At 38.1% G+C, this 22,561-nt stretch overlaps 2 protein-coding genes across 8 annotated transcripts; both read right to left on the bottom strand.

Annotated features, from left to right (window-relative positions):
- Positions 1-239: 239 nt before the first annotated feature.
- Positions 240-13,175, bottom strand: LOC133427132 (zinc finger protein ZFAT-like). Of its 4 annotated transcripts, none has more exons than XM_061716442.1 (24): positions 13,013-13,175; positions 12,118-12,276; positions 11,100-11,264; positions 10,617-10,745; positions 10,326-10,424; positions 10,125-10,247; positions 9,922-9,995; positions 9,248-9,306; positions 8,973-9,047; positions 8,389-8,537; positions 8,168-8,259; positions 7,787-7,935; positions 5,405-6,248; positions 4,422-4,539; positions 4,083-4,315; positions 3,862-3,943; positions 3,514-3,633; positions 2,453-2,626; positions 2,250-2,338; positions 1,523-1,661; positions 1,182-1,288; positions 1,002-1,089; positions 694-791; positions 240-614 (listed from the first exon to the last, which is right to left on the bottom strand). In XM_061716442.1, the coding sequence occupies exons 1-24, from the start codon at positions 13,029-13,031 to the stop codon at positions 414-416; spliced, it is 3,585 nt and encodes a 1,194-aa protein (XP_061572426.1). In that variant the 5' UTR covers positions 13,032-13,175; the 3' UTR covers positions 240-413. The 4 variants fall into 4 exon arrangements, with proteins under 4 accessions (XP_061572426.1, XP_061572424.1, XP_061572427.1 ...); XM_061716440.1 differs by having other exon boundaries at positions 12,118-12,279; XM_061716443.1 differs by lacking the exon at positions 13,013-13,175 and adding an exon at positions 12,635-12,942.
- A 1,124-nt stretch (positions 13,176-14,299) lies between these two features.
- LOC133427178 (protein tyrosine phosphatase type IVA 3-like) lies at positions 14,300-21,860 on the bottom strand. 4 transcript variants are annotated; one of them, XM_061716448.1, is made up of 7 exons: positions 21,444-21,860; positions 18,966-19,406; positions 16,882-17,039; positions 16,597-16,689; positions 16,371-16,501; positions 16,214-16,288; positions 14,300-15,389 (listed from the first exon to the last, which is right to left on the bottom strand). In XM_061716448.1, exons 3-7 carry the CDS (start codon positions 16,975-16,977, stop codon positions 15,272-15,274), a joined length of 513 nt encoding a protein of 170 aa, XP_061572432.1. In that variant the 5' UTR covers positions 16,978-17,039; positions 18,966-19,406; positions 21,444-21,860; the 3' UTR covers positions 14,300-15,271. The 4 variants fall into 4 exon arrangements, with proteins under 4 accessions (XP_061572432.1, XP_061572430.1, XP_061572429.1 ...); XM_061716446.1 differs by having other exon boundaries at positions 16,882-17,019; positions 19,105-19,406; positions 21,444-21,858; XM_061716445.1 differs by having other exon boundaries at positions 16,882-17,019; positions 21,444-21,858.
- Between the last annotated feature and the right edge of the window lie 701 nt (positions 21,861-22,561).

The following is a 22,561-nucleotide window of genomic DNA, read 5'->3' on the forward strand; positions in this document are numbered from 1 at the left end:
GTTTCACCAGCTCCAGAACAGTCAGCCTTCTTTATCAATTTGTTTAGTCACTGGATCTGATGCTGCTCCCCCAACAAATAACTGCAGATGTGATTGCACTCTTTACTGTGACCTCTACTATATCAAAACCATATCAAAATTTGAAGTTTACTTTCCACTTTTACCAACTGTTAGAATTCATGACAAAAAGAATGTATTCAATTTTTAGAAAAGAAAGCCACACAACTGTATTAGGCAGTGTAGTACAGGGACTTTATTTGAATATACTCCATACAAAATGTGGAAAAAAACAACTATGTATTGCACTTTTCATAATTACCAGTTGACAGAAAAGCAATGAAAAAGGTAAGTAAGTGTTTGCTAAACCATGGTTTTATTGTTAACTGCGATATGATGCGGAAATGGTAACATTACTAGTTAATCTCTACAGTTTGCTCCTGGACATAGACAATATAATGATGCGCGTTTTCACCCTGAGTAAGGACTGTCAGAGCCTCCAGGCCGTGCGCGTCCTCCACCACCATCACTTGGTTGCCATCCAGTTCTCCATCTGTGTTCACCACCATCACCTGGTCACCGCAACTGCCGACTTCCTGCTCCTCAGCCACCTGCAGCTTTAGCCACAGTTCAACATCAACATTTTACCAAAATGTCATCACTTCTGTAAAAACAAAATTATGGTATGCCGTTTACCTGTTGCACTACAGTAACCGTGCCTGGAGCCATGGCAACCATGGAAGTGACTGCATCCTGGGCCTCTGAGCTGAATTCAGTGATCTGCTGGATATTAACTAAATAGAAAAGGTACACAGTAACTGCAATGTGTTACATATTTTGGTATGAACAGGAATGAGTAGTATAGTAGAATAGTATAGTATTGCCATGCAATACTGTATTTTTCCAATAATCTATGCAGGCAACATCTGGAAAAGGATTCTGCAGTATGGAGAGTTTAGGCCAGTTATTTTCATCTTTTTGAAATCACATGTTGCTGTTTTTACCGTTTTCCTCCAGGACGGCTAGAGGTGCTTCTGTCAGGTGCTCTTCGTTATCCACAGACACAAAGTGTGTTTCCATTTCCTCAGCCACCTGCATTTTCACACACAGAACAAAGCTTGTATCACAAGTACAGACTTTGACAAATGTTTACCTGATGGTTAACTGTCTTTTATGCCATTTACCTCCCACGTAGCTTCCACCACCTTCATACTATGTTTGCTCTTCAAGTGACGATTTAGCTCCCATTTCGTTCCATAAACAAAATCACACTCAGGACACTTCATACCACCTTAAGAAAAAGGCACACGAGGTGATGTTTGATTAGGTTAAACAGAAATGTTATCATACAAACCATGTATAGTTAAATGTCAAAACATCCAGATATATCTCTTTCTCTCTCTCTCTCTCTCTCTGGATTAAAGAGAATTACTGGTGCAGTAAAAAGTTGCTTAATATTGTTTTTAACAACATTGTGTTTATATAAAGTTGTGTTTATAAAGTAGCGTAGATGTGGCGTTAAGACCTTGCTGTTTCAGAGTGTCTGAGTTAGGCAGTCCAGGTCCGGCATTCTCGTAGGTCTGATCCGGGTGCTTCATGTTGTAGTGTCGCTTCAGAGCACCAGCAATGTTACATGAGTAGTGGCAGTGAGCACAACGAAACGGCTACAAACAGAGAGGGGGGAGAGAATGCAAATTAAATACCTGTGATAAAATATGCACTTTTCGTTTAGCATTCTAACTATTATCATTTATTTGCAGTGTTTAATTGATTAAACGGAATAGCAGATGGGGCTATGAGTCGTGTCCATCTACAGTGTAAAGCAGATTTATCTTCTGTGTTTAAATTTGACCCCTGTGATACCGCCAAATACGATGTCAGCTATTTCTCGTACGAACACAGACAGATGTTTAGTCTTTACATACAATGTATGGTCAAGAAAAGTCACGCAGTAATATTTTGAGTCACCTTTAGCCTTCCTTGTTTGCATCCATTCAGCCTATTATTGTTTCTATAAGCCGTTACACTGTTGCAACATTTATTTCCATTATTGTTTTTCCAAGAAATAACTTGATTCCTTCAAACACAAATTAATAACTATAGTACATCTTCTTTGAGAGAATCACTTATTTAATTCAGTGTGTGTGTGTGTGTGTGTGTGTGTGTGTGTGTGTGTGTGTGTGTGTGTGTGTGTGTGTGTGTGTGTGTGTGTGTGTGTGTGTGTGTGTGTGTGTACATGTGTGTATTCTGACCTTAAATTTGGCATGTTGCTCCATGTGTCTGAGCAAAGAAGGTTTAAAGACTGATGTAAAGTCACACTCCGAACACTGGAACCGCTTCCCTGAATGGACACAGAATCATTGTCCTTGTGTTTATCAATGCTCTGTCAAATTTCTACTTTTTTTTAAATCAGTGACCGTGCCCGGAGTCATGGCACAGGCATCATTTTCCCTACCTTCATCTGTGTGGCTCAGTCTGTGGCTTTTCAGCGTAAGTTTAGACTTGAACTTTTTACCACACAGATCACAAAGATGATGTCTCTCCAAGTTGTGTCGGTTCATGTGAGTCTTCAGGTTACTGCGACTGCGGCCCGTGTAGTTGCACACACTACAGACGTATGGCTTCAAACCTGGCGAAATCGGCACACACAAGCAAGGGCTCAGGTCAAAAAAAAAATATTTGGAAGCCTAGAAAAGACAAATGAACCACCATTGTGTTTCATCAACGTGTTTGGAAAAGGAAACAGACACTTTTTAATGACAATTCATTGTTGGATTAAAACTACTTTCAGAACTGTGCAGAATAAAAAGACTGATGCTTCACAGGAATAAAAAAAAAATAGAAAGTCTGTTTGGGACTGCAATCAAATTATATCTTTCAAGTGACATTAGGGGGCAACTGTTTGTTGATGTATGGCAACAGCCATAAGCAGTCCAGTCTGCAGAACTTTAACATGTGAAAGCAGTACCGTGAGATGCTGCAAACTTGTTGATTCTCATGAGCATTCAACAACACCTGTTTTAGATATTTGACTCTGGCCCGCAGTATCTCAGCCTCAAGACAGCTGCAACTTCAAGGTAAACAGCTCATCAAGGTGAGGGAGTACAGCACAGATGGGGAGGAGGACATTTGGGGATAACAATTAAAAGCAAATGTGTAAGCACACATCTGCTGCAGCCCAAAGTGAGTAAACAGTCTGAATCACTTTGCAGTGGGGAAAACTTTGGAGAGTGCATATTACAAAAAAATAATAATAAACACATCATATCAGGACCGCAACCGGGCAGTTGTCCTTGAATCCTGAGCAGCAGTTTCCCTGGACATTTTTATGTGTGTTTTCATTCTGGTGCCTCCCTCTGAAGAACACTCAGGATGAGGGAGAGACAGATGGGAACTCAGCTCACCAAGATAACGACAGATACGAACAAACAATCTGCAGATTCATTAGTGAAGCTTCCGAGCTGTGCTGTAAATCTGTAAGTCTGTGTCTGTGTTAAAGACAAAGTGATGTCGCACCTTGGTGGGCCCAGATGTGCTGCTGGAAGTCACTACTGTTCTTCAGGAAGTAGGATTCACAGTAAGGGCACTTCTCTGCACGTTGCACCATCAGTCCTTTACCTCGCACAGGCACCATATCTGTCAAAAATAAAACACACACACACAAGGTGGAATCAGATATGAAAACAACTAAAACTAATTGTATTAAGGTATAACAGACCAACAAAAAAGAAGCACGCAGTTTGGTTCATGCGTGAAAAAGAAGGAAATGTTAATTCCAACTGAAACTCTGTTTAAAGAACAGACAATTATCAGATAGTGGGGGTGTTTTGTCTTTTCCCCTGGATATATCTGTGGGTCCTTTACCAGGGTGGAATGATTTAATGTGGCGTTTCAGTCTGTGTTCAGGGAAACCGCAGTGACAGACGGGACAAGTCACACTTCTCCCCTAAAAACAGTGACAAGGAAAATACGTCAAGATTAACATTACAAAGGAAAGGGAAACGGTAAAATTCAGATCTCTTACAGAAGCGACAAGAAAACCAAAGGTGCTTTTTCACCTGAGGAAGATCAGTCTGGCTGGTTACCTGTTCATGGTGCGTCCTCATGTGAGCTTGAAGCTTGTATTTGTCAGGTGTGGTGTATTTACAGCCGGGGCTGGAACAGGGCAGCAGCAAGCCGCTGTGCTTCTGGATCTGGTGCCGCTTTAAAGAGCTTTTGGTGATGGAAGAGTAGCTGCACTTTGAGCAGTAATGCAAGTGCTCCTTGGTGTGTGTGCGCACATGGACATTAAAATGGACTTTGTACCAGAACAGTTTACCTGTGAGAGAAGAGAATTTAAGTGATAATATCTGCTCTTAAAATAAACCAGATAATAATAATAAATATAAACAGAACAGAGTAACCAGCAGGGGCCTTCATCTCACCACAGAACTGACACTCCAGGTCTCCGTAAATCTTTCTGAGTTTTAGGAAAGTCTCCATATCAAGTTGAGTCTTCTGAAGAGATGACAACACCTGCTGGAAGGCATTCTGATGGAGTACCTGAAACCCACCACAAGGACCGGTCTATCTTTTGAAGAATTTTTACAAATTCTTTTTTTTTTTCTTTAAATCTAAATCAAGGCAACATGTATTAATTACATAATTCACGATGTGTAAACTTAAAAAACTATCAAATAGATTATAATAGGCAGTCATGGATGTGATACATTTTTACTAGGGCTGTCAAAGTTAACGCGTTAACTTAACGTCCTCTTAACGCCGACAATTTTTTTAACGCGCGATTAAAGCGCAGGATTAAAAAAAAAAAAGCGCATTATATAAGTTCTGGCCGTCGACGGCACCCGTAGTTTGAGGAAAAGTATGGTGCACTGAAAGATGGAGAATGAAAAGGGACTTTTGAACGGCTAGTTCACTTTCAAAAACATGCCCAGATGGTTCTCTGGACAAGACTAAAGTTATTTGCATGTACTGTCGATTTGAAATGAATTACCATCGAAGTACGTCGAGTCTCACTTGCATCCAAACACGACCGATGCAGAGAGCGCAGCGCAGCAAGCTTTTTTTGTGGAAAGTTGAATAAACATTGGCATAAAGCAAGCATATTTGCCCTTTCTCATTTGCTAAATGTACTAAAAACATTTAAAAAAATACCTTAAGGTAATTTAGAACAGCAAAAATATGTGTAAATATATGTGAATAAATGTGCAATTAATATGCAATTAATCACGAGTTAACTATGGACAACATGCGAATAATCGCGATTAAAAAAATTAATCGTTTGACAGCCCTAGTTTTTACATTATAAAAAAAAAAAAAAGAGAGAGAAAACATGAGTGTAAAACCAGATTACCCCGAAGAACACTAGTTTATCAACGACATAGTTCAATTCCAGCTGTGAATGTACCTGGTCTGGAGCTGGAGTTTGACCGTTGTTGTCCTCAGGACCTGAAGACAAATGTGTGTCTCTCTTCAAATCAATGTTTGTATTTCCTGCTGATGGAGATGTATGTGTGTGTTTTGCTGCAGATGTGTTAATTTCTACGCCTACGTTTTCTTGAGTCCTGTCCTCTGTAACTGGCACGTGAAGGCTCTCTGCTGATAAAGAGGCGTGCAAGTTATCTTCAGGCCTTTCACCTGCAGAGGTGCTTGCTGCTGTATTGTTTAACTTCTCTACAGCTGTTGACTCCTTGCATATCTCTTGGGAAGCTTCCTGAGCTCCCGCATTTAATCCTCCCTCTTTTTCCACCTCCCTTTCTATCACCCTCACAACTTTCAGATTTTTCTCCAGCGAACCGGTCTGTTCTTCCTCCTTCTCATGCGACCTTGCTTCCCTCAGCTGCTCTTCTTCTTTATCCTGCCTCTCCTCCCCTTCGGCACCATGTCCTCCACCGTCCTCTCCCATCTTGTGATTTTCAGGTGGAATCAGATAATAGCTGATGTTGATGCAGTTGGTGAAAGCCTGCTCTTGGTCCAGCTCAGGGTGAGATTCTTCCAGGTGACTCCTCAGTCTCTGTGAGCTGACCAGCTTCTCGTCACACACACAGCAAATGTATATGAAGAGGTGCTTCCTGACGTGAGCAGTGAGGAGAGTCATCTTGGTTGCAGCGTGATCGCAGAGTAGGCAGGCGAAGGGGCGTTGGGGCCCGTGGATCAACAGGTGGCGATCTCGCTCCAGCTCATTCTTGAAGCGTCGGTGGCAGGTGGGACAGTGGTACAGAAGCTCTCTGAGGCCCTGACGAGTCTTTAACCTGGATTGTGGATAAATATATTAGAATGGCAAGAGTCTTACAGTTAAATGATTTAAATAAAGTAAAAAGAAAGACCCTGTATCCACCTCCATCCTCTGACAAAAATATTGTTTCCCTCGAGTAAATGGGTTAAAGGCTGATTACAATATTTCTTTTTGTCAATATTGGTTAACAATTTGGCAAATTACTACAATTTTAAACATGCAAAAGAAGCCATTAACCATTCTTAACCTTCCTACATAGTGTCAGTGTCCTCATATGTGAACCAGTCAGCATGCAGTAAAGGTACATAGAGTCGAGTCAATTCCACGTGCTTTATGTGTCAACTACATTTAGACCTCCTATGCACAGGCTGTATGCATGTAATGAGAGTATATTACTTTGTACTATGTAGTCAAGGTGATTCTTCTGAAAGGTCTCCTCTAAATATCAATGTTCTTCTTTTGCTCTTTGTGTTTTCTGTCAAGCGTGTCTTTTTTCTTTATATGGGCTTAATCCAGGCACAAGTGTAATCCATGTTACTGCAATCTTCTTTTTTTTTTTTTAGATTACACGTGATCTGCAGCATAAGGACCCGATGTTCCCATGAGAACTGGCGCAGATAACTTAATTTACATTACACAGGTCTTGCACACTAATGGACACGGAAACCAAGGATTAGCGCTTACATGCGATTTACAGAAAATCATGACTGCGTGACTGCAGGACTGAAATACTGAAGGAAAAAAATAGTGCAAATACAACTGAAGTTTTCATTTTTTCCCCAATAATATTTAAATCAATTTTAAAGCCAATTTTTCAGAGTAGATGTCTGATTTTCTTTTTGCTGTCATGGTAGTTTATCTTGGACAACTACTTTGTATTGAAACAGCAAAAGTAAAATAAACAGGTCTAGAATGAACAACAACTTGCTTAAGGTTTGACGCTTTTGTTTTTTTGGTAATTTTCTTTAAGAACAGTGAAGCATCTAGTCTGCCATGCAAAAGCAGAGTAAGACAAAAAAAAGAGTCCTTCTGAGCAGTATATGAAGCCAAAGCTCTGGTGTTTTGATATCAATCATATGCTTTTAAGACAAACAGTAAATGGTGCTCGCAAGTGCAGTTATAACTGGGGTGATTATAGAGGCCAGCTGCTGATACTAAACCAGGAAAAGGTTATAAATGGCTGCACTTTAAATAAACAGTCTGCAAACAGCTTTTATTAGACAGCACTAAAAGCCAAATGAAGGGATATAGGGGAATGTGATAATAATAATAATGTGATCCAAGGAAGAAAGAAGCTGCAGTCCTGGATGGATATTCAAAATAAGAGATGTCCATTAAGATGACTAAACTAGTGTTAAAATAGACGAGTGCACTGATGTCTCTTTATCCCGTAGAAAACAGACAATGCTGTAACTCTTGGAAGATCAAACACTGAATCAAATAAGCACTAGCACCACCCAACAACAAGTTGGTGTGAGACATTATTATAGTGAGATGAACCCATTAAACTGTCCCGTCCCCCTCTCAGTCCAAAACCTCTGCCCTGGATCTAACCTCAGCTGCTGGTACTTCTGGGAGACGGCCAAGTCTTTCAGGTCATGCCGCTTCTCCATGTGCTTTAGCAAGTTCTTCACATCAGAGTACTTTTTATCACAGAAACTGCAGCGTTGCTTCATCTTCAGATGGACTCGTTCAATGTGGACCTATATTACCAAAAACACGTGTAAACAGGAAAACACCTGAGCTTCACACCCAAAATGTTTCCAAATTTGTTGAAACAAAACAAAATGGTAGAAAAAGAAGCAGGACTTATCAAAAAATATATCACATGCAATCAATAAACAAATAAATACCACCAAATGCTGCAATTTTTTTTTGTTAATATTCATTAAATATTAATGAGGTTGCAAATCAAATAATGAAGAAACAACAGACCTTGAGGTGTCCTGGGCTGAGGCAGTTGAAGGAGCAGTGCTGACAGCTGAATTTCTCTCCTGTGTGCTTCCTCAAGTGAACATTTAAGTTGGCTTTAAAGGAAAAAATTAGTTAAAAAAGAAATACTACCCTTCCTGTTCCCATGCTTCCTGCCAAAAATGTATGTTTACATTCTCTCATAATACAGCATTTCTGATTCGTCCCCTTGAGCCAGTATTTACCTTTGATGGCTGATGCGTAGTCACAGTGTGGACACTGAAACGGTTTTTCCTGGGTGTGGGTCCTCAGGTGGGCAACCAGAGAGTGTCTGAACTTAAAGATCTTATAACAGAACTCGCAAGCAAAGATCTTCAACTGGCTCGGAGGTAAACTGGAATACAAGCAGATGCCTTTATTAATTAGCCAGGTTAATTACTACTGCTTTGCTGGTATTGGAAGGTGATCTTAAACTAGATTAACTTCAACCGGCACTATTAGGACCAGAGTTATAATAGTTTTGGATGTTTTAATAGTTTTTATTTTGTTTTTCAGTTTGTTTGATTTTTTTGGTTTAGTTTGCTTAAAATTGATCAAACAACCTTTATTGTTTATTTTGAGGAGGAAAATGAAAACAAAGTTGGTGTCACCTGTAATTCTATTTCGTTTCAGTTAGTTTGAAGTTTGTATTTTTATTTCAGTTAATAAAAAATAAATAAAAAAATTGGGCTGAAGTCCAATGATGACGTTTAACTATAATAACTCAGGTACGTAAAATGTAATTTCATAACAATAAATAACAAAAAGATTGTAAGTGTTCATTTAGTACTTGGTAGCATCTTGCTTGATAGAATATTCCTGGAAGCCTTTGCTGGTTCCTGGTGTTGCGGTGGACAGATTAGAGCTGGAAGAAGAAAAATAAGACAATCAAATCTGCAAAAACCTGAAAATTAAAAGAACTCAATAACATAACTTTAGCATGCGGTTTAGTTTTTAATTATGCAATTAGACATTTAACTTCCTTCAGCAAGCTTACAGACAGTTAGTCATTATGTGTGAGTTATGTAATGCATCCAGAAAGAAGGACATTTTCCATAAAACTACCTTAGCTCCTGGTCTGTTGCATCGTTATTTTCACTGGTTTTGACTTCATTGGGATGGTGCTAAAAACCCAAAAGAAAAGAAAATGTAAAAATTAAAAAAAAGAAGATAAATAAATACCAAATAAATACCATCAGGATTAAAATCAGCAACAAGAACAATCAAAATTCAAAATCAAAACATATTTGTCAAATTGTGTGCCCTTTTGAAATAAAATGTGCATTTTGCAATTAAATATGTCAACTATCCTGAGAAAGTGGAACTTTTTTCTTTTATTTTTTAATCTCTACATTTTAATGAATATGATGCGCCTATTGTGTGTATGTGGGGGAGTTGAGTTTGTGTAAGTGTGTGTGTGTGTGGGGGGGTTGGGGTTAGGCCCTGTTTTAACTTTTTAAATTGTACCATTTTTAAACATGTAAAGCACTTTGTGCTACATATATGTATGAAAAGTGCTTTATAAATAAAGTTTGATTGATTTATTGATTGATCGATTGAACAGTTTCTGGAAATGTGTCACATAAATGACACCACAGATGATAATAGTCGAGATATAAATGTCAAGGTGAAATCAAAACCTTATAAAATTAAACTGCTTGCATTACTAAATGTATGGAGAAGTGTATCAAATCTGGCCGAGCTGAGCCTTGAATGCCCCACATCATTCCTTTGTTTACCTTGGGTTGAGGTGGGACACCTGAAGACTCTGTTTCAGCTGAAGTTTCTTCAACTGGAACCATTTTAGAAACCCCTGTTGAATTGAAATGATACAGATTTTTTTTTACAGATATAGATTTTTTTCATATGCTTTATTTTTATATGTATACATAAGCTTTTAGGCAAAAGGTATGAACCTGCACAATATCTAATTCTTATTGACCTGGAAATGTTTCATCTTCTGTCAGGACAACATTGACAACAGGCTTTTTGTGCCCCATTGTTTGGCCTTTTCCATTGGAAAGGCAATTCCGGTTGTTTCCTGGGGGTCTAAAACTGCTCCCACCTACACAAGAGAAAATATTATATTTACAAAGAACGGTGGGTGTGCTCTTTGGTAAAAAAAAACAGATCTTAAACTTACTCTTTTCTTTCGGGAGTCTTTGTCTTGATGAGTTTCTCCTTGTCTGGTTTGAATCTTCTCCATCAGAACGCTCTCCTTCTTTTCCATTACAGATGCTCCCTGAAAAAAGATTGGATCTGCTAAATGATATAATTCAAAATTCTAACTGCAATAAATACAGAATAATCATCCTTTGTTTGGCTAATCCAGATATATCTAATCTGAGTGTAATTTCCACACAGCCACTCAGTTAACCCTGAAAGGTTGTCTAATTTTCCTCTAAGTTTCATATGCCTGTCTTTCTCTCCTCACCATTTTCCCGTTCATCCTCTTCTTCATCCTCTTCTCTCAGGCAGATGTGTTTAAGGATTTGCCGTTTGTTGCTAAATGAGCGATGGCAGATTCTGCATTCAAGCCCTATGCTCCCATCCTTGCTTTCACCTGAACAGAGGAAAACGAACAGTCAAAATTGCTACAGTGAAATTTAGTGTAGCATATCAAAGAAACAATGATACAAATATAACATTTCAGTGAAAATTTAGTGATGCTAGAGTTGTTTTCAGGTAAAAATACCTTTTACTCGCCTGTCTGCAACACAGCAAAAGAAAGAAAATGGGACCATTCATACAGATTTGTAAATGTCATTAAAATGATGCAAGTCACCAGGCTGTAAACCAGAAAAGTATTGCTGCCTGTAGTGTAGGCAGTTGTATCTCTTACCATACAGAATAAATGTGGGTTAGACATTCTGGAAAAAAGAAATGTTTGTGCTACATATAGGCGCAGCAGAAGTACCTTGGACTGAGTTATCCGTTTGGTTTCCCTCCTGATTTCTTGCATCTTCTCTTTTAAAATCATCTCCTAGAGAATTGGTAGTGTCATCCTGGCCTTGTATCAAATCTGTGCACTTTTTCTTCGTAGAACCTTTTGGTCGTCCTCGTTTCCGCTTTGCTGGAGCCTCTGTGAGCAATTAACAGAGAAGAGCTAATGGCTGAGAAGAAGTTCAATCAATCAATCAATCAAAGTTTATTTATAAAGCCCTTTACAACACACAGGGTGACCAAAGTGCTTTCCATTAAAATCCACATTAAAACAAGTCAATTTAAAAACGACATAATGAAACCATTAAAATTAAATAAAGAATATTTCACATCAATACAGTGTATTAAAAGCCAGTCTAAATAACCAGGTTTTCAGTCTGGATTAAAAAAAAAAAAGGTTAGCACTGTTTTAACTAACTTTGTAAGATAAGACTGAATTTGATGCAGCTTGAACTCCATACTATCAATAGTTTAATATACTAACTGCATATCCATAATTCATCCCCAAATCTTTGAATTTACTGACTGCTACACAAATTATGAATTGTAGACTACAGTGCAGTATACAGGACTGTCTCAGAAAATTAGAATATTGTGATAAAGTTTTTTATTTTCTGTAATGCAATTAAAAAAAAAAGTCATACATTCTGGATTCATTACAAATCAACTGAAATATTGCAAGCCTTTTATTATTTTAATATTGCTGATTATGGCTTACAGTTTAAGATTAAGATTCCCAGAATATTCTAATTTTTTGAGATTTCTTAAGCTGTAAGCCATGATCAGCAATATTAAAATAATAAAAGGCTTGCAATATTTCAGTTGATTTGTAATGAATCCAGAATGTATGACATTTTTGTTTTTATAATTGCATTACAGAAAATCACAATATTCAAATTTTCTGAGACAGTCCTGTAGACATTAGTTGTAGATTAAAGATAACACTTTATGTCACACCAACACGGGTGATGCCTGGTATATTCCCTACTCACCTGGCAGCTGCTCCACTGGCTCTGCTTCCAGGGGCTGCAGTGCAATGATGATGTTATCCGGAGGATCCTCCTGCGGGTGCAGCTGGGAGCAATGGTCCAGCAGCTGAGAGCGACTCGGGGAGAAGAGGTTGCAGATCCGACACATGAACACAGAACCAGCTGCTGAGACCGAGACACAAACGGTGGTTGAGTCCAACACACGAGAGCATTAAGATAAGATAAGATAAGATATTCCTTTATTAGTCCCACAGCGGGGAAATTAGCAGTGTACAGCAGCAAAGGGGATAGAGCAAAACAAGAGGCAACAATAGAAATAATAATACAGTAATAATATCAGTATGTCACACTATAAACAGTACTGGTATATACAATAATGGTAAAAATAAATAATAAAAAATACTGGTATATAAAATAACAGATGGATATTTACATAATTGCACGTTGCAGTGAATATGCACATTATATTCTAGTATGTATATTTATTGTCAGTATTTGTATTATTATACAAATAACCGACCTTGAATACGTCCTTTTTGAGCGAACTGTCTGTATCCGTTCACTTGATAGTGTTTGCTGTTCCAAAACCTTCATCGTGACGCTTTTTATTTTTTTATTCATCATATTACAGAACAGTGACTCCAGTAAGCGGCATGTCAGTCTACGTGACTGCAACCTGTACTGTATTTACACTTGTAAAGCAAAAATCCTGAATTGGAGTCAACAGTTTAAATAGAGAACAGTCACGCTTAAAATATTAATATCTACGCCAGCGTGAGTTGTGGGTGTTTTTAATCTGCGCACGCTGGTTAGTTGTGTTTGTTTTGGTTTGGTTGGGCCCAAGATAACTTTAGGACCTGACCAACATATTCGAATTAAACCCGGGCAAAATCCTTACCTTTTTTTTGTCCATGCATTTTGTCCCACGTCTACAAAAAAATCAAAAGAAAACTAATTTCCGAAGTATGTTCACCACCATATGACTAAATATAGCCAATAAACCAGGTTTAAAGGGTAATTTTACTTTACAAAGGCACACATTTCTGTCGAATCTGCGACACCATCCACTTAGCGGAAGTAGACGAATAAGCTTTACTGGATGACGACAGACAGCGACACCTATAGGCGGGAAGACGGCGCTACAGCTGAACCGACGAAAGCGACTATTTATTTTTTAATTTAATTTCTTTTAGTCATATTTAAGGAGAGGGGGTGAGAGTTTATAAGTTTTACTTCTTCTCACTCCCTTTCGAATATGTACTCACTGTGTATGTACTAACTGTATGTTATGTCTCATGTTAAGACGATTGTCTTATTTCTTTCTTTTTTTAATATGATTCATATTCGAAATAAACAGTACTACTACTAGCCGGGAGAATGTGAAATTTCATGATGGTCGACACGTATTTTTTATTTTAATTGAAAAAAAAAAGTCAAACAAAGTTTAACAGCTTTTTATTCACAATTTTTAAATTTTAAAAGAAATGATGATTTACAACTTGCAAATTCAGAGCAACTATATATTTCAGTTAAATATGGTTACTGAATGGAGTTAGCAATTTAACCACTGGAGGTATGAAAATACACAGAAGCCTTAAAATGGTGCAGAATTACTTTTTCTTCCTATAATAAAGGGCTTACAGAAATTGGCTGTTATTGCCATCAAGCAGACTCATTGCACCAGACTAGAGGACAGTCAGCAAAAGTGAAATGCTGATAACTGTCTGCTCAAAATGATTCGAAGAAGCTATAATTCAATTACAAAACCATTAAATACAGAAAAATTTGAAAATTTAGTTTGGAAATATTTTTTAATGGCTTTTCAGAATCTATGAAATATTCCTTAGTTCTTCTATCTACACAATGTTTCTTTCTCAACCAGCAAATTAGTTGTATATTATTTATTTTCAACATGCAAAATTATTCATAGGCATCATGTTTGATGGGTGCTCTAATACTGAGGTCCAGCCACTGCTCTGTGGTTACATTTTTGACCTGAGGCTTCTGTGTCCTTGTCGTTCCAAGAACTGTGCTCTTCGAGATCTGTTATTCCCAGAATCTGCTGGAGCCACTCTCCCATGTATATTTTAATCTAAATTTAGCTGAAGCATGAATAAGGGTATGAAACAGAAAAAGGCAGTGTAAAACTTATTGAGGAGCTTGTGTCGTTATTGCATTACAGAAATGAAGACAAAATCTTTTATTAGACAATGCAGAAATGTACAGACATACAAACTGTAACAGCTTTTTTTTTTTACATAAAAAAGTGTCAGTTAAGCCCAGTGCCAATATTAAACAGTATCTAAAGTCTACCAATACACACAGACACACTCAAACACATGCATACACATGATATAGCCAAACTGTCTCGTTTGTCTTCACTTAATCTGCTTCCCTTATATGTTTCATCACAACTTGTTGTTCAGGATGTTTTTCTAGAGGAGATGAGTAAGCAGCCTACTTAAATACAAAAGGTGCATGTCCTCTCATCAGCAGGAAATTGTCATTTATAAATGAAGAGTAAGAAGCAGTTGTGTACATGCATCATTCAGGGAAGACGTAAACTCCACCCAAAAATGTGTCAGAAAGTGTGACCCAGACTGCATATTCATAAGAATCGGCCCCAAAACTCAAACTTTTCAAATCAAAATAGTCTCAAATCTAAACTTAGCAGTTGCTTTAACTTGAGTCTGTCAAAACTGTTTTCATGCCATAAAAGGAGATACTTACATTGATACATTAAATAGGGTAAATGATGAGGTTAGATCCGGATAGAGGTGTTGAAGACTAATCAGCAGCCATAAGAAATTACATCCACAGATCCCACATCTGAATGTGACTGATACAACTCAACACTGTCCTCAGCCAACTTTGTGTCCTTTCTCAAACTATCTACCAGCAACAACAATCAACTACATTATGACTAAAGTTTAGTATGAGTTTTTTCTCATCTTTACCTATTTTGTCCACCTCTGTTCACACTAACCTATGTGATAAACCCAATACCAATGGAATTATTATCATAGGTAAAGAAAGATAAGTTTAAGTTGATTTAAAAAAAAGAGGTCCTTGCATTTCAGTTTAGTGACAACAAGAAGACACTTGTTGGGGCGTAGAAAATGTCTGATTTAGGTCATCTGTGTGAACTTTAGTATTTTCACATAGTGCAACACTTGTTCTTGCGTGTATTAGAGTCTTTGAAACGGAGTCTTTGCTTTGATCGATATTTCTCCAGGTAAGTTAGCTGTTTACTGTTGATGGCTCCGCGCCGCTTCCTGAAAAACACACAAACATTGTATGTGGGAAATCAGTGTTAGTATTCTTCAAATGCCTTCAGACATCCTTCATGTAAGTTTCACATTTTAATCTCTTCCTCTGCATGATGGTTATAATTATGATTCCCCTCGTGCTTCTCCCGAGGACATTATTCAAATGTGGTGGTGAATTGTGTTGCTGGGAGAAGCTACAGTAAGAGCCCTGATCCCAAGGACATGGTCTTTAGTAATGTTCATGTATGTAAAGACAAACTCACGAGTACTAAGATGCAAGGCATTCCAGCAGAACATTTAACTCTTTTTTTTTCTGTTGGATCTAATGAAAAGGTGGAATACATAAAATACTGTCAACTTAAAAACTAAGGTTGTGTCGGAAATGCCCCGTTTCCTCTATAAAGTGCACTGCTCCACGTATGGCATTATAAAGTCAGCTCAGGAGAATGAACTTACAGATACTTCTGATGGTATTTTAACTGTGGTATTGATTGCATCATTGCTATTGCACATGTGCAACTGATCACCACCAGCTAATGAGCCAAAACTGCTGCTAAAAGCTAGTGAATTTTTACTTTTCTACTTTTCATCATGCATTTTGGGAATAAAATAAGTCAATATATTTGACAATCTCTTGTCTTATCATTGTTGGTAAATTCTTACTATATTCATGGTGCTTGGGTTTAATTGTCATACATTGACAGACTAATGTATACCTCTTTTCATGGTTTTTAGAAATCCCAGTTTCGTTTTAATATAAGCTCATGCCACAATGCTTTTTATTTTAACATGATTTATTATAATATGCAAGATTTGTGTATAAAACTTACTGTCTGATGAGTTGAATGGCATCCTCATACTTCATTCCGCTTTCTATTAGAGCCAAAGCAACCAGCACAGGGGCCCTATATGCAATTAAACATCTCATTATTTATTGTGCAGGCGTTAAGATGACAGTGTAAATACCAGTACTGAAGTTTCTCTTACCTTCCCAGTCCAGCCACACAGTGAACTGCCACACAACTTCCTGGATCTTCCTGAAACTTCTTCCTCAGAAGATTCAGCCAATCCTCAACAAGCTTGCTGGGTGGGGGCGCTCCATCGTCAAACGGCCAATCCTAAGAATGAATAAATAAATAAAAACAAAAAAGTCAAACAATAACATATTTTATAACAGCGTTTTTATGTAAATAAAGAGGAATCCTGTCCTTACATGTACTGTAATGCCATCTTTCTCGAGTGTAGTTTTGTCATAGGTGATGTCACAAACTCTCACCACAGTTGTGACGCCATATTGGTTTAAGTCCTAGAAGGTACAATAGGGACAAAAGATGATTTAAACAACAGATCTTACTTTAATCATCTTCTACTGATCAATAACCATTCTGATGATCATCTGAAACTATACACTGAGTATCAAATACCGGTATGTGCATATGAGCATTGATGTCTTAACTTCACGAGGATCTTTGACATAGTGATCTCTGAAGACTCTTACCTCTTTGAAGGAACTGAGTGTGCTGTCTGTAGGGTTGTGTGTTATGAGGAATCTCATATTCTTGTGGCACAGTTCCACTGGAGCTGGACGGTTCATGGTGGCGAGTGTACACTTTGACACCACAGGAAACCCTTTGACCTTTATAGGTTGACATAAATCTGTTAGTCAAAATCGACTGTCAGAGATAAAGGTTCTGTAGATAAACTAATAATCTTTGCTTTATTTATAGCATCTTTTTTTTTTATTAGTTCAGTGTTAAATAACCATTTCCAAATGTGTCCATAGCAATTCACTATTATACCATAAAAAGTTCCCTGTTAATCTGCTTAGTTTCCACAGATTAAACATGTATAGGGTAGGATGTGATTATTAGCAGTATATGTACTCTTGTCTGTTTACAGTTTACACCTCCTACGCTCGGCTTATAGGATAATCAAAAATGGCCTAACCATCAAATAGTAAAACCCCAATTATTGAAATGTGAAAGCAAGAAAACCTACTCATGGGCATTTTTTCTTGAAAACAGGTTGCAATAAAACTGAGAAAACATTACATTTCACAATCCTAATAAAGACACCTTCCCCAAGGTGTAGATGAAAATAATTTGGGTGATTTGAGTGATCTCACAACCTAGTCAACAAATGTCCCAAAGTTGTTGTAGTTTCACATTTTGGTTTCTACCCTCTTTTTTCTAAGGGGGCCCACAGTAGAGCATTACAGTCCGCATATTGATTTGACAAAGTTTTTACACGGGATGCCCTTCCCGATGCAACCCCACAAGCACGGTGAGAAGTGCTTGTCATGTTTATCAAGTAAACATTGATAAACAAATCTACAGATCGCAGTACGTGTAGCTTTCTGAATATAAGAACCTATTATCCTGCTTACACTGCAAAAACTCAAAATCTTAACAAGAATATTATTATAATATAATATTATTATTTCTAGCTAAAATGTCTCATTTTTAGTCAAAAAAATCTCATTACACTTAAAACAAGACTCATCACTGGGCTAGGCTGCACTTGTAAATAAGAAATTTGTTCTTAATTTGCTTGCCTGGTTAAATAAAGGTTAAAAAAAAAATCACTGGAAAAAACAACAATTTTCACCTGTTTCAAGTAGATCTTCATTTAAAATAAGTAGAAAAATCTGCCAGTGGAACAAGATTTTTTTGCTTGTAATGAGAAGATAAATCTTGTCCCACTGGCAGATTTTTCTACTTATTTCAAGTGAAAATGTACTTGAAACAGGTGAAAATTGTCAAATAACAAGTTATTTTTCTGGTAATGACTCTTGTTTTAAGTGTAATGAGATTTTTTGACAAAAAATTAGACATTTTAACTAGAAATAAGACAAATATTCCTGGTAAGATTTTGAGTTTTTGCAGTGCATTCGTATGACTACAATTTTGAAGTGACAGGTTCCCACTTCCCAACAACATGTAATGCACATCAGGCCCATCTTCTACCATGTCACAGTGTATTGACCAATAATGATGGTTTTCGGGAGGTCAGGGTAGGAGTACTGTACGAAGGGAGACATTGGGTCCAGTGGTTTAAGCCATTGCAATGCTTTTCATGTGCATTGTCATAGATCGTGGATTTTCTTATCTTTTTCCTTCTTCTACGTAAACTTTTATAGAAAAATTAGCTAATTTCAGTTTATATGTGTTTTATGAAGCGTTGATTGATCAATTAAGTCATTGTCTATACCTGCTAGTAACCTACTCAGGTTCACAAGAGTTGGCTGGAGCCTATCCCAGCTGCCACCAGATCGAAGGCACACACAGTCCGGACAAGTCACCACTCACAGCATCACAGACTTTATGCAACATTTTCAAGGAAATTTCGGTTGTAACAATACACAAAAGACATAATTCTGTATATCTTAACATAAGGTGTAAAAATTCTCTTATTCCACTTGAAAAAGGTAAACAAAAACATACTTCACATCCAGAAGCCTTTAAAAAGCACTAGAGAACCATCTATCAAGCCACATGTTAGAAGCAACAACACAGTAAGTGCAGTTTAAGTGTTGGTGCATCACTATATTTAGTTCGGATCTGGTGACCAGTCACCCCTCACCTTTAGCTCCAGCTGTAGGAGATAGCTGTTGTGTCTTCAGTTTAATTTTGAGCTCCAGGTGAGTGTGGACTTCGTGTTAGTTTCTAATGATTGAATGTGTTTTAGCAGTTCTGAGGTGTTCTCTGGATTGTTATCCCACCTGCTGATTGGCCCCTATAGTCCAAGAGGCTAAAATGTGTCAGCTCTGGTTTTATCTCTTTGATTGTCTTTCTTTGTCTCTCTCAGTCTCTTTCTCTTTCCTTTTCTTTCCTGTTAGCGGTTGATTTCGAGGCTCCACTTGTTACCCCATGGGCTGGAAGGTTTAGATGGTAAGGTTGTGTGGTCTTTCAGGGTTCATGGACTGAGAAGGGCTAGGCGCAGCATCCTCCCAGACCGGCTCTAAATGTGTTGAGCGTGGCAGTAGTCACCGCTCTGCCGCACAAACTCCATCAACCAGCAGTTCTGCAACACATTACAAAACACACAAAAGATTGCATCTTTGAAAATGATCAAAAAAGATAATAAATAAGAGTTTCATATAACTGACCACAAAAATTTCAAAAAGTGATCAAACTGTTAAATAAATTCACGGTGACCCACAAACATTAAGCTTGAGACATAAAAGAAAGGTTGTTCACCAGAATAATTAACCTGCATATTTATATATTGCATTAAATGAACAAGGTTTAAGCTACTATATACCATGCTCTCAGCTAATGTAAGTAGTCAAAATCATTGATATTTATTTACACAAACGTGTGTAAGCAGGAACAATCTGAGAAACCCACTCAATACCAATTAAATTTAGTCCAAATGAAAACTGAGAAATAAACAGAAACAGTAGTGGTGTTGTGGACTGAGTCGATGTAACTTCAATATCTACTGCAGCTCAACTGGAATAACACAACAAGATGTTGACAACTGAGGATTGGTGGAAGACATTTTTCCTCTTAAAATGACTATTATTTAATAAATCTGAGACATTTATTTCATAAAAGTGTGCATGATGGATGGGCTCTACAAACTACAATGTAGCCTATTTTAGTTTAATGTCCCACTCTGTACACAGCGCTTTTAAGGACCACAATGAGGCATTATAGCAGGAATAGCTAATGCTTTTTATCTTTAAATAAAGTGTCTCATAAACACTCAGATTGCCACTAATTGTATAGATTTTTCATGTCTAATGCCACATAATGAGATTGAGGACTTTATGTGCCGAGGGAGTCATGGGACTTTATGACCAGGTAAAGCCTGTAGTTAATCTGTGGTAACCTTCAATACACTTTCCCTCTTCCAACAGACTGAAAGTCTGAACCAGGTTGTTGACAATCTATAATTAGGATTTAACTCAGTGTTGCCAATAATCAGAATAGGCTTTCCTTATTTTACACTTTGGTAGTCCAAAATGCTTTTTTTTAAAAAAGCAACAACATCTATTTAACTTGAATCTTCACACGTAAACAAAAATGACAAAATTCAGGATAAAAACTAAATTAAAGCAACACAGACAGATCAGTCACAAATGAGACCATGAAACACATCATTAGGTAGAGTCGTATTATGCAGTTGTCAAACGTCTAAATGGAGAGCAACTTCAAATAAGAGCAGCTCACAAAGGTCCTAAGAACACGTAAAAAAAAAGAGCGCGACAGTCTTTAATCTCATTCCAGTTAAGAGCGTAAAGCCACCTTTCACTTTTATCTTAAAATACAGTTTGTCACGGTCTCACAGGACACCATGATGTTGAAAATGGATTTCAGGATCATATTAGAGGCTTCTTATAGAGTCAAACATTTTGTACCATGCCTGTAATTTAAGGCTGAATGAAACACAGTGAGCTTAACATCAAGTTTAGTAATAGCCTCAAATAGGATAAATCCCAGCACATTAAACTCTACCGACTACCAGTTAAACATCCAACGGGAGCTTTAATGAGGGAGTCAGTTACTCGAGCTATTCTGTAAAAGAAGTCAAGGCTAAACGCCTGACTTTGAGTTGTTTCCGCCTGCCTAAGTTCTCTCTTACCTCTTGGCTGGTGAACAGGGAAATCCAACAGGCACTGAGTGGCAATTACAGCAAAGTCCCGCAGGAGCAGGAGCCGTACAAGAGTTTGGGTGCTCATACACAACCAGCTGACTGCCTGTTATAGTAAACCTCCATAGACACTAAATACCTACAGCTGTATTTATAGCTCTATCTATACCAGTGGCTCTTTCTGTGACACATCACGTTTTTGTGGTAAGCTCGCACACTTTGTCTTCCTGCACTCCGCCAATTCCAGAGAAGTTCTTTGACCAGCTTGATTACAATCTCTGGCAACACTTTAAATGCTGACTGAAATTCTCGGTAATTCTCCACAGTCCTCATCTTTCAAATCAAGTTAAAGTTGCAGAACTTGTTCTCAAAGGGAACCACACTTCTGGCACTGTGATGTTATCAGGGGGAAAAGACAACACTGACAAAACAAACAGTATCTTTTCAGTGTTTTGACCTTACCACTTAGCTCTCTGGTATCTCCTCCAGGCTTTGAATAGATTTTTACTTCTTCTGGCTCTCTGCCGCAGTAAAAATCCACCTGCTTTTAGTTGTTTTTCTTGCAACAAGTTGCTGGAAGATGTATTGGTCCAACAGCAGAAAAGGGGAATCTTTCTGCAGAAACCTGTGGATCTGTCCTACTCGAACATTAAACTATCCACATCTCTGTGTTCTTCCCGGGCTGTTTAGTAATCACTTCGATGAACTGCATGTGCCAATGTGTAGCTCCTGTCCTCTAGCAGGGCAATGCGCTGGGCTGAGGATCTGCCGTGAGCTGGTCTAATCAGGCTGAGCGGCCATCTGACCCTGACAGTCCTGTCACCACCAGAACACTCTAGAGTTAATGCTCTTAGAAAGAGAGAAGCCTCATTCCCACTCCACATCCTCCTCCTACCCCTCTTCTCCTTCCGCCTCTTCAACCACTCTACACTTTTATGCCTCCCCTCGCCTTGCGGTAAAAAAAGGTGCTGTTCTCCCCCTCTCTGCTCCTCACCCTTGAAAAGGCCAACGATTACATGCTCCATGGTCTTACATACAGTACAGAACCTAGAACAAATGAGGAGCGGTGCTTTCAGTTCACGTCCCTCTTAACTATAACTTAACAAATTTGCAAAATAATTGGTCTCATGAATATTTGTTGCAGTAACACATTGACTGGAGCTGCTCTTGTTTTCCTATCTCTCCCTCCCTTCCCTTCCCTGAATCTAAAAATATACGGTCCTTTGAGCCACCAGACAGACTGGACAAGTGTACTCGTAGTCTCAGTTAATGGCATTAACTTTCTCTCACTAAGACAACAGTCTAATAAGGGACTAAAGGACCTGTTAAGTCACCATCCACATATAAGTCAATGTTTAGCTAGTCTAATAAATTAATGGATTATGTGTATGGAGAGTCACGCAGTATTCATACCGGGCATGAGGCTTTTGAAATAATAGGGTGTCACCTCGCTATCAATGGCTTTGAGTGGAAGCTAACATACCAGCATGGCTGTTCACCTAGTAACGGGGACTGGAAAACACCCCTACCCATATCAAATAACTGGAAGTCTTTCCAGTGAGTCACATTAATATCTAAAT

The sequence above is a fragment of the Cololabis saira genome, chromosome 3, assembly GCF_033807715.1.
Source record: "Cololabis saira isolate AMF1-May2022 chromosome 3, fColSai1.1, whole genome shotgun sequence".
Taxonomy (NCBI): Eukaryota; Metazoa; Chordata; class Actinopteri; order Beloniformes; family Belonidae; genus Cololabis; species Cololabis saira.

Excerpts from the sequence above, each read along its gene's own strand:
- LOC133427132 (XM_061716440.1), bottom strand. Across the intron at positions 1,662-2,249 it reads AGCAACATGCCAAATTTAAG|CCGTTTCGTTGTGCTCACTG; the intron begins GTCAGAATACAC and ends CTCTGTTTGTAG. Across the intron at positions 1,090-1,181 it reads TGGTGGAAGCTACGTGGGAG|GTGGCTGAGGAAATGGAAAC; the intron begins GTAAATGGCATA and ends GTGAAAATGCAG.
- LOC133427178 (XM_061716448.1), bottom strand. The coding sequence starts at position 16,977 with ATGAACCGTCCAGCTCCAGTGGAACTGTGCCACAAGAATATGAGATTC. Across the intron at positions 16,690-16,881 it reads CACTCAGTTCCTTCAAAGAG|GACTTAAACCAATATGGCGT; the intron begins GTAAGAGTCTTC and ends TGTACCTTCTAG. Across the intron at positions 15,390-16,213 it reads GCCATTCAACTCATCAGACA|GAAGCGGCGCGGAGCCATCA; the intron begins GTAAGTTTTATA and ends TGTGTTTTTCAG.